The 14,025-nt window shown below is 50.1% G+C and overlaps 1 protein-coding gene across 1 annotated transcript in view; it reads left to right on the top strand.

Moving 5' to 3' along the window:
• chrna11 (cholinergic receptor, nicotinic, alpha 11) overlaps positions 1-5,045 on the top strand; it is a 28,669-nt gene extending 23,624 nt beyond the window's left edge. The window contains exons 9-10 of the mRNA XM_061255451.1: positions 579-688; positions 3,888-5,045. Coding sequence (XP_061111435.1) covers positions 579-688; positions 3,888-4,613 — 836 coding nt within the window. The 3' untranslated portion in view covers positions 4,614-5,045. The remainder of the gene's footprint in view (positions 1-578; positions 689-3,887) is intronic.
• Positions 5,046-14,025: the final 8,980 nt, after the last annotated feature.

Raw genomic sequence — 14,025 nt, 5'->3', positions numbered from 1 at the left:
ATTAGGTGTGAAAGATTAACCCCATAATCACTGCTTTCTCTATGAGGTGTGAAAGATTAACCCCATAATCACTGCTTTCTCTGTGAGGTGTGAAAGATTAACCCCATAATCACTGCTTTCTCTGTGAGGTGTGAAAGATTAACCCCATAATCACTGCTTTCTCTCTGCGGTGTGAAATATTAACCCCATAATCACTGCTTTCTCTCTGAGGTGTGAAATATTAACCCCATAATCACTGCTTTCTCTATGAGGTGTGAAAGATTAACCCCATAATCACTGCTTTCTCTGTGAGGTGTGAAACACTAACCCCCGTGATCACTGCTTTCTCTCTGAGGTGTGAAAGATTAACCCCATAATCACTGCTTTCTCTGTGAGGTGTGAAAGATTAACCCCATAATCACTGCTTTCTCTCTGAGGTGTGAAAGATTAACCCCATAATCACTGCTTTCTCTATTAGGTGTGAAAGATTAACCCCATAATCACTGCTTTCTCTATGAGGTGTGAAAGATTAACCCCATAATCACTGCTTTCTCTGTGAGGTGTGAAACACTAACCCCCGTGATCACTGCTTTTCTCAGGCCAGTACTTTGCCAGCATCATGATCATCGTGGGCATGTCCGTCATCGCCACGGTGGTGGTGCTCCAGTACCACCATCACGACCCCAACGGAGGAAACATGCCCAAATGGGTAGGGCTCTGTCTACCCGTCTGTCCATCAGTTTATCCGTCCATCCATCTGTCCGTCGGTCTATCCATCCCATTATCTTTCTATCAGTCTGTCTGTCTATCCTTACATCCATCTGTCTGTCCGTCTATCCAACTGTGTCTGTCTGTCCATCTGTTTGTCCATCTGTCTGTGTTTCTTTGTCTGTCTGTCTGTCTGTCTGCCCCCCAATACATCTAATGATGGAGGCTGCAATTACAACCTGCACCGTGGAAGAAAAGGTGATATTTCATTTAACCATGAAGGTTAATGCTTACGTAAAAAAAAAAACGTTTCCTTTGGAGGATAAGTACGTGTGTGAGCTTTCATTCTGGATTCCCAAATGTGGCATAAGGACGCACTTAAACGTCTTTCTCTTACGGAAGGTGAAAAGAAAGCCCACACACTTTCAAGCTCCAAACTCTCCTTTAATTTATGATACGCACACTAGGAAAAGGTAATTTCGGTCCTGTCCGGATGCCGTCCTCTGATTGGAGGCCCTGCGGCCCCAGTGGCAGTGAACTGGACGTTTTCCCCCTATAGGGCAGTCTCTCTGACTGAGGGCTTTCCCTACCCCATGGCGTCATAGGCCAGATCAGCGCCGCCCAACCCCATTCCTGGAGATCTACCCCCCTGTAGGTTTTCATTTCAGCTTCCTCGATTCCTCTAATTAGCAACTGAAAGAGATCTCTCGGGGCTCACTCCAATCGCTTATTTCTCTCCCCGTTCCTTGGCTGAGCGGGAAATCGTTTGAAGACCGCCGCCATTAAAATTCCAGTCCGTTAAATGTTCCTTTTACGAGCTGGAGCGGGGAGGCCCCGAGGGTTTCTTGACATGAGCGCATCCTTCGCATGAGAAATGTTTTCGAATGCGTGACGTATGAACGGTACGACCCGTGGCTCCATCTGCCGCGCGTCTGCCACCTCGGTGACGGACGTGGCTTCAAACCGCTGTTTGGAGGAGCGAGGACCTCCCATTTGCCAAATTTTCTGAATTCCATCATCACCTCCCTGATGGGTGTAGCCGAGGAGCATGGAGAGGAGCGTGAATCCCGACAGGAGAGTAGAGCTCCAGGGACAGGGTCGGGCAGCCCGGGGTTAGATGATTCCAGCAGAACCGGCGGTTTCCTCTCAGTTCTGGTGCCGGTGCCTGGGTGGGTTCTGGTGCCGGTGCCTGGGTGGGTTCTGCCCGTCTGCGTGACTGTCATGGAGAGAGAAAGGCGGTTAAGAGAAAAGGTTGTTGTGCAAATCCAACCCAAGTAGGGTACAGGTGCAGGACAGAAATATGCACCTATCTGAGAATACGAAAGAGACGCACACTGACTTCACTGACATCTTTTTCGTGTTCTCTTCAGGCGAGACGGTTGCCAAGGTTTATTAGTGTATCCGGCTCCTTCTGCACCCAAAGCATACTGCCCTTTTATTTTCCCATTTTTATTTCCATTTTGCCAGAACTGTAAAAAACGCTCGGGGCTGCAAACCATTCTATTAAAAGTCCGAGATAAATGAAGTTATTGTTATTACGGTTTGCTTTCTCTCCTCCATCAAGCCATGTTTACTGTCTGTCCACCGGACTGTGTGTTTACAATATGCCTGGGAGGTGTGTGTGAGTGTACGTGCCTGCGTGTGTGTGTGTGTGAGTGTATGCTTGCTTGTGTATGTGTGTGTGTGTGTGTGTGCACATGCGTACATGTGTGTGTGAGCGTGTGCTTGCATGTGTATGTGTGTGTGTGTACATGTGTATACGCGTGTGTGTGTGTACATGTATATGTGTGTGTGTGTGTGTACATGTACATGTGTGTGTGTGCGTGTGTATGTAATCTCTTGTTGGAGTTAAATGGCGGTTGAATGAGTTTTTAATATCATTCTCTGGTGGCCGGTTCCCTGGGGGCTTGGTTAGGTTTTGAGTTTCTCTCAATACTGTCTGGAGGTGTCTGGAGATCTCAGCACCAGCTGACCACTTTCTCTTTCTGTCTCTATATATCTCTCTGTCCGTCTCCTTCTCCCTATGACTTCATAGAAGCTGGGTTTGGTGTGTGGGGAAAACTCCTTATATTTTAGGTTCTATTTAATCCCCCTGACTGTCAGAGACGGTGCTTAAAAGCACTGGATCTTCTCCCATCTCGCGTATGCAAAGTCACTCCTGACACAGATGACGAAAAGGCAGTACGCCCCCAGTCCAAACACAGTCACGTCATCCGCCCATCTGTTCATAACGTCTCGCATTTGCACAGAATGGTAAGCGGGTCACCTTTTCTTGTGGCTGGTTGTAGCCCCACAACCTAGGTTGGCGCTATGGATGTTTGTAATCTAGAGGGTGCGGTAAGCTCTTTCCAGCATTCCGTCCCTGCATTGTCAAGCGGTGTTTGTTTTTGACAAGTCGCCCACCACACCGTAGCGAGCTATAGCTATCAGGTGAACGGCAGTGTCGTGACTATTTGTTTCAGCTTCTATTGCGTATTGTTGATGTGTTATTGTAAAACGACTATTTGAATCCAAGACAATTAAGATCTGAATTTGGAGCAAACAAATGGTTCATAGTTTCAAGTTATGGATTTATTTGAGGTGGTTTGATGGTTTGCTTTGCTTTTATAAAATATTCTGTTCATACCTTTATTATACCTTACTCATTAAACAAATAACATACTTGTTCTTGTACTACTCATCTCTCTCTCCCTCGCTCTCTTGCCTTCTCATTCATACGTTCTCTGGCTCACACTTTCTTTTGCCATCTCTACATCTTTCTTTCACTCTCTCATCTCTCTCCCTCCTCTCTCCTTCTTCCCCATCTCTTTTCTTCCTCCCTCCCTCTTCCCCATCTCTATCCCATCTCTCTCCCCTCCTCCCCTCTCTCTCTCTCCCCCTCTCCCCTCTCCCTCCTCCCCCCTCCCTCTCTCTCCTCTCTCTCTCTCTCTCTCTCTCCCCCTCCCTCTCTCCTCCCCCTCTCTCTCTCTCTCTCCCCCCCCTCTCTCTCCCCCTCTCCCTCCTCCCTCTCTCTCTCTGTCTCCCCCTCTCCCCCTCTCTCTCTCTCTCTCCCCCTCTCTCTCCTCCCTCCCCCTTCCTCTCTCCCCTGTCCCCTCTCTCTCTCCTCCCTCCCCCTCCCTCTCTCCCCTTGTCCCCCTCTCTCTCCTCTCTCTCTCCCCCTCTCTCACCCCCTCTCTCTCCTCCCTCTCTCCCTCTCTCAGGTGCAGCTGATCCTGCTGCAGTGGGTGGCCTGGTTCCTCCGGATGAAGCGTCCGGGGGAGGGAGACGACCCGGAGCGGCCCCCCTGCGCCCCCCACCTGCGCCGCTGCTCCTCGGGGTCCCAGAGCGGGAGCCTCCCCAACCCCGCCGGGCCCTCCCTGCACCCCCTGCACTCCCAGAACCTGGCGCCCCCGCTCCAGTCCCACCCGGGCCACTCCCACCCGCACGCCCCGCCCGGCCCCAACAACGGCAGCCTGCTCTACATCGGGTTCCAGAACCTGGACGACCCCGTGTCCGACCCCACCCTGAGGGCCGGCTCCCTGGCCCAGCGGGCGGGGCCCGGGGGCGTGGCCGGGAGCCCCCCTCCCCACCTCCCCTCCCAGTTCTGCGGCCCGCATCCGCCCGCGCCCAGCCTGGACACCATGGGCTGCCCCGGCTCCGTCTCCGGCGGGTTTGGGCTGGGGGGCGTGCCATGCCTGGCGGGCTCCCAGAACGGGATGGCGGGCGACCCCCAGCTGCAGGCCATCCTGGAGGAGGTGCGCTACGTGGCCGACCGCTTCCGGGAGCAGGACGAGAACGAGGTGCTGGCCGAGCAGTGGAAGTTCGCGGCGGCCGTCATCGACCGGCTCTGCCTGGTGGCCTTCAGCGTCTTCAACATCATCTGCACCATCTCCATCCTCATGTCCGCCCCTAACTTTGTGGAGGCAGTGTCCAAGGACTTCATCTGAGGGCTAGGGGCCTGAGCCTGATTTATACCCATCCCGCAGCCCTTGTGATAAGTGTCGCACAACAAAAATGAGTGTGTCGTAAAACGTTTTGCATTTATACTTCAGCGAAGGTCTGTGGGGAAGGTTCTATTGTCTCTATGGTAATGAGACGTCAAACTCCTGACAGTTTGACAACTCCTGACAGCCGAACTCCTGACAGTTTGTTTTAATTTTTTGAAAACAAGACGTCTCCATGACAATGCCTTGATGGTGCTCCATCTGGCTGATCCTCTCCAATGAACATTCCGCAACAAATTCTACAGGTGTGCGACACTGAGAAAAAGTGTTGTACGACACTTCTTTTCAGTTGAAAATGCATTTTCATCATACGACACTTGTCGCAAGTGACGAATATGAATCAGGCTTTACAGTGGAAGGGGTGGGGCTAGAAAACGGGGCAGGATTGGGTGGGGCTGCGATGCTAGTGGGTGGGGTTTGGGACAGGAGTGCTTGGAGCTGAGATTATAGTGGGTGGGACTTGTATGGTAGTAGGTGGGGCTGAGATGGTAGTGGATGGGGTTTGGGTGGAGTTAGTGGGGTTTGGGTGGAGTAGGTGGGGTTTGGGACAGGAGCGGGTGGGAGGGGCTGAGATGGTTGTGAGTGGGGTTTGGGAGGAGTGGGTGGGGTTTGGGACAGGAGCGGGTGGGAGGGCCTGAGATGGTTGTGAGTGGGGTTTGGAAGGAGTGGGTGGGGTTTGGGACAGGAGCGGGTGGGAGGGGCTGAGATGGCCGTGGGTGGGGTTTGGGTGGAGTTAGTGGGGTTTGGGACAGGAGCGGGTGGGAGGGGCTGAGATGGTTGTGAGTGGAGTTAGTGGGGTTTGGGTGGAGTGGGTGGGGTTTGGGACAGAGCGGGTGGGAGGGGCTGAGATGGTTGTGAGTGGGGTTTGGGAGGAGTGGGTGGGGTTTGGGACAGGAGCGGGTGGGAGGGGCTGAGATGGCCGTGGGTGGGGTTTGGGTGGAGTTAGTGGGGTTTGGGACAGGAGCGGATGGGAGGGGCTGAGATGGTTGTGAGTGGGGTTTGGGTGGAGTTAGTGGGGTTTGGGTGGAGTGGGTGGGGTTTCGGACAGGAGCGGGTGGGAGGGGCTGAGATGGCTGTGGGTGGGTTTGGGTGGAGTGGGTGTGGTTTGGGACAGGAACGGGTAGGAGGGGCTGAGATGGCCGTGGGTGGGGTTTGGTGGAGTGGGTGGGGTTTGGGACAGGAGTGGGTGGGGATGATATGGTAGTGGGTGGGGCTGAAGTGGTAATAGGTGGGGTCGGGGCATGGTAGGTGGAGCTGAGATTGTAGTGGGGAGGGGCTGAGATGGCCGTGGTGGGGTTTGGGTGGAGCGGGTGGGGTTTGGGTGGAGCGGGTGGGGTTGCGACAGTCTCAGAGAGGGAGGGAACACAGGAATAACAGAACCTGTAACAGTGAAGCAGTGTGCAGGACATTAAAGGGTTAAAGAAAGGACTGAGAGGAAGGGAAATCCACAGGAAGGCAAGAGAAGGAAAGGACAAGAGAGAAAAATTAAGAAAATTAGTGGGGAAGCATTTCAGAAAGAGGAGAAAGACAGTGCGGTCAGAGAGACAGACCGGGGGAAGGTAGAGAGACAGGACAGATAGGCCTAATACGAGGTGGGAAAAGGGAGGGAAAGCTACTGTCTTTTTTCTTTTTGGTGACAGCGACTTACGACAGGAGGAACGGGGGGCGAAAGGCAGTCGTTCATTTCCTGTCCCCCTGACAGGTTAACGGAGTGTTCACATTTACGGTCGGCGCGGAACAGAGGTTAGGGAGAGGGAGGAAGCCAGGCAGCCCTCCCTCACTCTCTGTTTATAGGGTGCGTTTGCCAAACAAAATGGACGTCGCTGGGCTGAATCCCACCAGCAGTAAATTGCATAATTTATCCTCCTTAGTGAGGCGATGGTGTTGAATGGATTAATGGACTGAAGGGTTTCTCTGAGGCCAAAGGGCTGTACCGGCACCAGGAACGTGTGTCTGAATGCCACACATACAGTCCTGGCCTAAACTTTCACACCTCTGTGTAAGAATGTTCCAGAAATGTACCGAATGTAGAGAGAAAAAAAAAAAATTGTGACTCATTCCTTTCCTGTCTTTTTTGTCATTATTATCTTTAACTGTTTTTACATTTCTGACGGTTGACATTTTGGGAGGGGAGGGAGGGGGGCCGGGGTGGGGAAGAATTCTCTGTCAGCACTTTGCATCGGAAAATAAAACACTGCTATCTTTTTTTTCCAGAGGCTGGTGGCCCCTCTGTGTCATTTCCCGTGCGAATGGGCTGGGTTTGTTGAGAGAAATGACAGGGTGGGAGTGGAGGGGGGCGGAGGGGGCGGGGGGATGGGAAACGCTGACGCGCACAGCGTGCGGGACAGGCTTTTAATGGATTACTCCGTCACGGAGGAGCGGGGGGGGGGGGGGGGGGGGGGGGCGTTTAGGGAGGTGGAGGGGGAGGGTGGAGGCGGAGGTGGAGAATAATCAGGATGATGGTGGGTGGTTTGGACAGGCCTCCCACCGATCGATGACCACTCATCTGGGTCCGTCAGCCCCCCCCTCCGCCCCCCCGCTCCTCAAACAGCCAAAACACGAACCCCGCCGGGTGCACCACGAAAAATTGGCTCAAGCTAGGTTTTGAAACAGCTGGTAGCTGGTCACCTGCTCAGACAAGCTACCAGCACTAGCTGGTTGACCAGCTAGACCAGCTTTATGACCAGCTTGACCATGCTGGTTGACCAGTTCAGACCGGCTCCCATCTTGACACGGTTTGACCAACTAAAGCTATGTTTTGAAACAGCTGGTAGCTGGTTGACCAGCTCATACCCAGCTAGACCAGCTCATGACCAGTGTGACAATGCTGGTTTACCGAGCCGGTCCAGCTTATGACCAGTTTCACCTGCACAATCTTCACGCTGGTTTTTATTTTACAGCAGGGACCCCCACCCGGGAAAAGCGTGCTACGAAAACCCGTCGTCAGCCGCACAGCTGGGGCGCAACGCAGTCTGAGGCCTGTCAGAGCCGTCAGTCACCCGTTCTCCGTCTCCGAGTTAACGAGAGAGGCCGCGTCACCCCGGTCTCCCGTCGTGCTAACGGCCGCTACGCTAGCGCCAGAGGCGCCGGGCTGCCAGACGTCTGCGCGCGTCAATCACCGCGCCCGGCAGAACGGAAATATACCGCCGCGGTAATTACAGGCAATTTCACGTCTGCCGGGCGGCGTTAGGCAGAGCGCGCCTCGGGCGTGTCGGAAGGAATCCGAGCGCCCGCGGAACGATCGCTTAGCCTCCGCGGGTTTCCAATTTCCCCTCGTTTAGACGACTCCCACACAAACCGTTCATATTTATTTATTAACCTTTATTCATGCAGGGTGGGCTGACCGAGCAGGTATGCTCTTTTTGCAGCTAACGCCCGCAAGCAGCCTAATCTGCATGTCTTTGTGTTACGTGGAATAAGCGCCGTACGTAAGAATGTCGTTTGAAAGGCACTTTTGGGGGGGAAACGGGGACAGCCGCGGCCTTCGTTCGGGCTCCGCGTGAGTCGGTCGGTCGGTCGGTGTCGGTAGGTCAGTCGCGTGAGTCAGTCGGCCGGTGTCAGTAGGTCAGTCGCTGTGTGAATCCGGGCTTCACTCGGCCTGTGGCTGGGTGTGAGAGTCTGTCTGTATGAATCAGCCCTCTGCTGAGGGACAGCCAGGCAGATCGTGTGCGTCAGAGTCACTGTGTGAGCGGGAGCTCCAACACTGGTCAGGCTTGTCATGGTGCCAGATTCAGTAACATTCAGTCTCTCTCTCTCTCTTTCTCTCGCTCTCTCTCCTTCCCCCTCTATCTCTATCTCTATCTCTCTCTCATCCTCTCTCTAGCAGCTCTCTCAATATCTCCCCAGCTCTCTCTCCCTCAATCTCTCTCTCCCTCGATCTCTCTCCCCAGCTCTCTCTCTCTCCCTCCATCTCTCTCCCCAGCTCTCTCTCCCTCAATCTCTCTCCCCAGCTCTCTCTCCCTCAATCTCTCTCCCCAGCTCTCTCTCTCCTCCATCCCTCTCCCCAGCTCTCTCCCTCAATCTCTCTCCCCAGCTCTCTCTCTCCCTCCATCCCTCTCCCCAGCTCTCTCTCTCCCTCCATCCCTCTCCCCAGCTCTCTCTCCCTCAATCTCTCTCCCCAGCTCTCTCTCTCCCGCCATCCCTCTCCCCAGCTCTCTCTCCCTCAATCTCTCTCCCCAGCTCTCTCTCTCCCTCCATCCCTCTCCCCAGCTCTCTCTCTCCCTCCATCTCTCTCCCCAGCTCTCTCTCTCCCTCAATCTCTCTCCCCAGCTCTCTCTCTCCCTTGATCTCTCTCCCCAGCTCTCTCTCTCCCTCAATCTCTCTTCCCAGCACTCTTTCTCAAATTCAAATTCAAATAAGTTTTATTGGCATTGTAAGGGTACGCTTACATTACTGTGTAACAAATAGGCAATAACAAACTGAACTACAATAAACATGCAGACATAAATAAGATTTTACAACTACATCACATACATTTGGTAATAAACTATAATACAACAGGGTGCAAAAATGTGGGCACCCCTGGTTTAAATGTTTGCCACAATGAATCTGTATAATACATTTTATTCATAGAGCGCTTTTCAGGGTACTTAAGGTTTTAATTAGTTGTGAGAGTTTTGGAAAGGGGCAGAACTGGCTATTCACATGCTGTTTGTGGTGATGATGTATTGAGGAACTGAGAATGCGACTACATTATTGAAAATCTGTGGGGCGATCTCAAACATGCCGTACATACAAGGAGGCCGAAGAATATTTCTGAGCTAGAGGTGTTCTGCCAGGAAGAATGGGGAAAAATTCCCAAAGCAAGAATTGAAAGCAGGCTACGTTTACAGGCTGTTATAGTTGCCCAAGGACAAGTTACAAAGGACTAACTGACAGGGTTCTCAAACTTTTGCACAGGGCCTTTTCCTTTTTTTATGATATTATTTTGAAACTGTAAAATTTTTTTATCATATGTAATCTTGCTTTCAAATGTGAAGAAATGTGTCCTTGTTAACATTGTACCATTTAGAGGTCAGCTTCACGTCTGGTCACTTAGATATTAATTCATTCATTTTAAAGGCTTTTTGAACAGGGGTGCCCTCTCTCTCTCTCTCTCTCTCTCTCTCTCTCTCGTTATGAATTGTCCAGTGGCTCTTGGCTCTCAGATTTACTGGGCTCACTCATGCAGAAAGAAAGATGGGCCAGAGGGAGGGAGGGAGAGAGTGAATTATGGAGGGCTGGGGTGGTGTGCTTCCAGGCCGTGCAGATAGCCTCCAGGAGGGGAAATTAGGAGTTACCCACCCGGAAACGCACTACACCACAAACTGCTGAGGCATGTGTGGATAGCTCAGCACAATCGCATCTAAAGGCACCTCAAGGCACAAATAACACAAACATGACACTGCAGCAAATGACCAGCCTCAGATCTGAGCTCAGACGCACTCACACACACACACACACACACACACACACGCATGCACACACACAAACACACACACACACACACACACACACACACACTCACACGTACTCACACAGACACACACACAAACACACACACACACACACGCATGCACACAAACACACACACACATATTCACACACACACAAACACACACACATCCATCCATGCACACACACACAAACACACACACACGCACTCACACACACACACACACACATACACACTCACACGTACTCACACAGACACACACACACGCATGCACACAAACACACACGCACACAGACACACAAATGCACACAAACACAGATACATATACACACACACAGACATAAATACTGTACAGACACACGCAGGCATGCACACACACACGCTCACAGGCACGCATGCACACAAACACACGCACCCAGACACACATGCACATATACACACACACACACACACAGACATACATACTGTACAGACACAAATACACACACAAATGCACATGCACACAACTTGCTGAGAAAAACAGCTCAAGCTAGGTTTTGAAACAGCTGGTAGCTGGTTGACCAGTTCAGACCAGCTCAAGCTATGTCTTAAAACAGATGGCAGCTGGATTTTACACCAGGGCAGGCACACACACACACACACACACACACACGCAGAAGATTGTGTCCCCTCCTCCTTTCTAAGCACTCACACAGCAAGTGCACTGTACGATGATATTGAAGACCCGCTGCGGTCGATGGCTTTTAATTACGCAGGAAGATCGCCCGGGTCGATACCGCTGACTGAGTGAGACCTGCTTACACGCCCAGATTGATGACCCCGCTCAGGCCACCTGGAGCTACGCCGCTAACCCCAATTACACTAACAAAGCCCAACCACGGTCCCACACGTCTGCCTCACTCAGAGGCCGGAGGCTGTCCTGGTAAACAGCTGTGAGTAACACTTTATTTGAAGGGTCCTACATAATAGCTTTATAACTCCTTCATAAGCACGATATAGGATGTTCATGAGCACTATGTAAGCATTCATAAGATGAGCCTCAAACCACTGTGCTGCTGTTGAGGCTCATTGATGACTTGAAGCCATTTAGCCAAACAATGTGTTCCGTACTGTATCAGTGCAATTTACCGCTGAATCTAGTCCCACCCCCCAATTCCCATTGATTCAAAGAAAATCTGGGGAAGTCCACTGCTTAGTGATTAAAATTGATTTTTCAAAATAGTATTTATTATTTTATCTCCCAAAGGCAGTATGAATAATTTCGTTTTAATTTCTGATCGATTAGTCAGATCATTTGCACGCTTGTTATTCAAGGACAATTAATGCAAACAGGTTGAGATCAATGACTAGTTTCGATGAAAGTTTTGTGCCCCAACATTGTTTCGTTCACAAGATGCCACTGTTAGTGAACATCTAAATACATTCAGTATACTTATAAATACGTAGAATACTGTACAGAAGTAGGCCTGATTTTGAATAAATAATAATATAATATAATAAAATATATAACTCAGAAAAACAACAATGCAGAATACTAATTTTGAAGCAGGATTTGTCCAGCGTTGTGGCTGTGGCTCCATTGTGTTTCTAAACCCACCAGGCACAGACACACATGCGTCTGTATCCACTCAAAAAATGTACATGAGAAAAGAACTTCCACTTCAACCTGTTTGAGCTTCTTTTACTTTGTGTCAGTAATATTTAATAGTGATTCTGGAAAACAATTATGCTTGTCATCAAAAGGGTTCAAGAACAGTAACCATTTTATGTGTCATGTATGTTTTGTTCATTTTCCAGGCAGTACCGTTTTTCTGGCTCACGCATGCAGATTGCTGCCTTGGTTAATTGGTATCCAGGTGCAGTCTAATTACCAAACCAATTATTGGTTATTGGTTGGCGGGCTCTACTCTATTTAAGACTCATTGTCCCTCTGCTTTGTGCTTGAGAGTTACATTGTGTTTCAGACACTGAGCCAGGTAGAGGAAGCCTGCAAGGCTGGTGTTTTCATTAGACATTTAAAGGCGCGTTACCTCGTATTCAGGTAACCGTATCAGTTCTTCTTCATTATTTTCTTTCACCTATTAAGTCAAAATAGACTCTTGAACCAGGTTTTCTGTACTAATTTAGTTGGTGTTTCGCCAGGGAGTTTTCTGTCCTGTTTTCTTTCTCCGCTAGTGGTTCCCCTAGATTATATTGGGGAGAACCGTAGAAAGGGTTAATAACTCCCTCAGTCTGAAAACGTTGCCATTCACGTTCATCCTGAAAACGTTTTGCTACGTTTTCTGTGTTGAACAACATGTTTTCAACATTTTACAACAGGCTTTGAGGTATGTTCGGTGGCCATATGGTGGGTGTGTCAAAGGTCAATAATGATGTAGGCCTATGCTTTAAAGCCCAGAGAACACCTTCTCACCTTTGCACTGGAGCAAACTGTACTATGTCAGTCAGTCGGTTCTTCAAACGGTTCTTCCGGTGAACTGTTGAAGGGCGGGGAGTCAGTTTGACTGATGTGAAAGGAGGAGGGGGACGTCGAATGAGGATGCGCGCCGTTGTGTGAAAAGGATATTGATTGGAGGGGAAAGGAAAATTGACAGATATCTCATCGACATACACGCCCACTGGTTTACGATGGTGGAGATTTCACAAGATGGTACAATAGTTTTCCAGGAAGTGGTTGGGGAAGAAAAAAAAACATTGGTGTGAAAATACTGAAGTATTACAATTTAGTCATTTTTATTTGTTATATACTTTATGATGTGTCTGTGTGGTTATGATGAATTTAAAAAAATTGAGGAAAACGTTTATTTTAAACGCAAACTAATTTAAGAAGACACGTGAAGCTGAACTGAGATCAGTCGAGCCCCTGAACAATGCAAGGGTCTCGACCTTGACCTCATGTCTCATCTCAGAGAGCGGTGTTAAGTACATAATCGAGTAAGCGGGGAATCATGGCATCTATAAAAGAGGAGCCAGTCTGAATATGAAGTGGGGATGGAATCGAATCCGAGCTAGAAGGACCAGGAGGCCAAAAACAATGAATGGAGCCCTTTGGAAATGCAGGTCAGTTGGTCCATATGGCTGGTTTGGGGGATATCTGAGACTAGCTGGTTCAGAGCCACAGACTCGGAGGAATTCGGTAGAACCCTGAACTCTGTTGGACCAGAACATCTGCTCCTGAACAGACGGGAATCAGTGGCTTCCAGAATAGCTGCTGTCTGAGCTCAATATGACCGTGTGTGACAATACATCTTACACCTGAGCATGTCTGTGTGTGTGTGTCAATACAACTTACACATGAGCATGTCTGTGTGTGTGCATGTGTGTGTGACAATACATCTACCACCCAGCAGGTCTGTGTGAGAAAATGTAATGTATTAATGAGAGGAAACAGTGATGGGTGCATAAGTGTGTGTGGGGGTGTGTGTGGAGTGCAGGGATGTTGGACTTTAATGCATAATAAAAGATCCTCCTGTCAAGTCCCACCAGGGACTCCGCCCACTTCTCTGTTCCACTGGCTGTGTGTTTTGTGTCATCGTTTTCATCTTCATCCGTGTGAGCGACAGATGGATTTTCTGTACTCTGAACTGTTTGTGAGACAGATGCATTAGCTGCGTTGTTGTTACATTACATTACATTAATGGCATTTGGCAGACACTCTTATACAGAGTACAGTTGATTAGACTAAGCAGGAGACAGTCCTCCCCTGGAGCAATGCAGGGTTAAGGGCCATGCTCAAGGGGCCAACGGCTGTGCGGCTCTTATTGTGGCTACACCGGGGATTGAACCACCAACCTTGTGGATCCCAGTCATTTACCTTAACCACTACGCTACAGGCCTTAACCACTACGCTACAGGCCTTAACCGCTACGCTACAGACCTTAACCACTACGCTATAGACCTTAACTACTACGCTACAGACCT

The sequence above is a fragment of the Conger conger genome, chromosome 9, assembly GCF_963514075.1.
Source record: "Conger conger chromosome 9, fConCon1.1, whole genome shotgun sequence".
Classification (NCBI taxonomy): Eukaryota; Metazoa; Chordata; class Actinopteri; order Anguilliformes; family Congridae; genus Conger; species Conger conger.
This window is presented reverse-complemented; position numbering and strand designations above follow the sequence as displayed.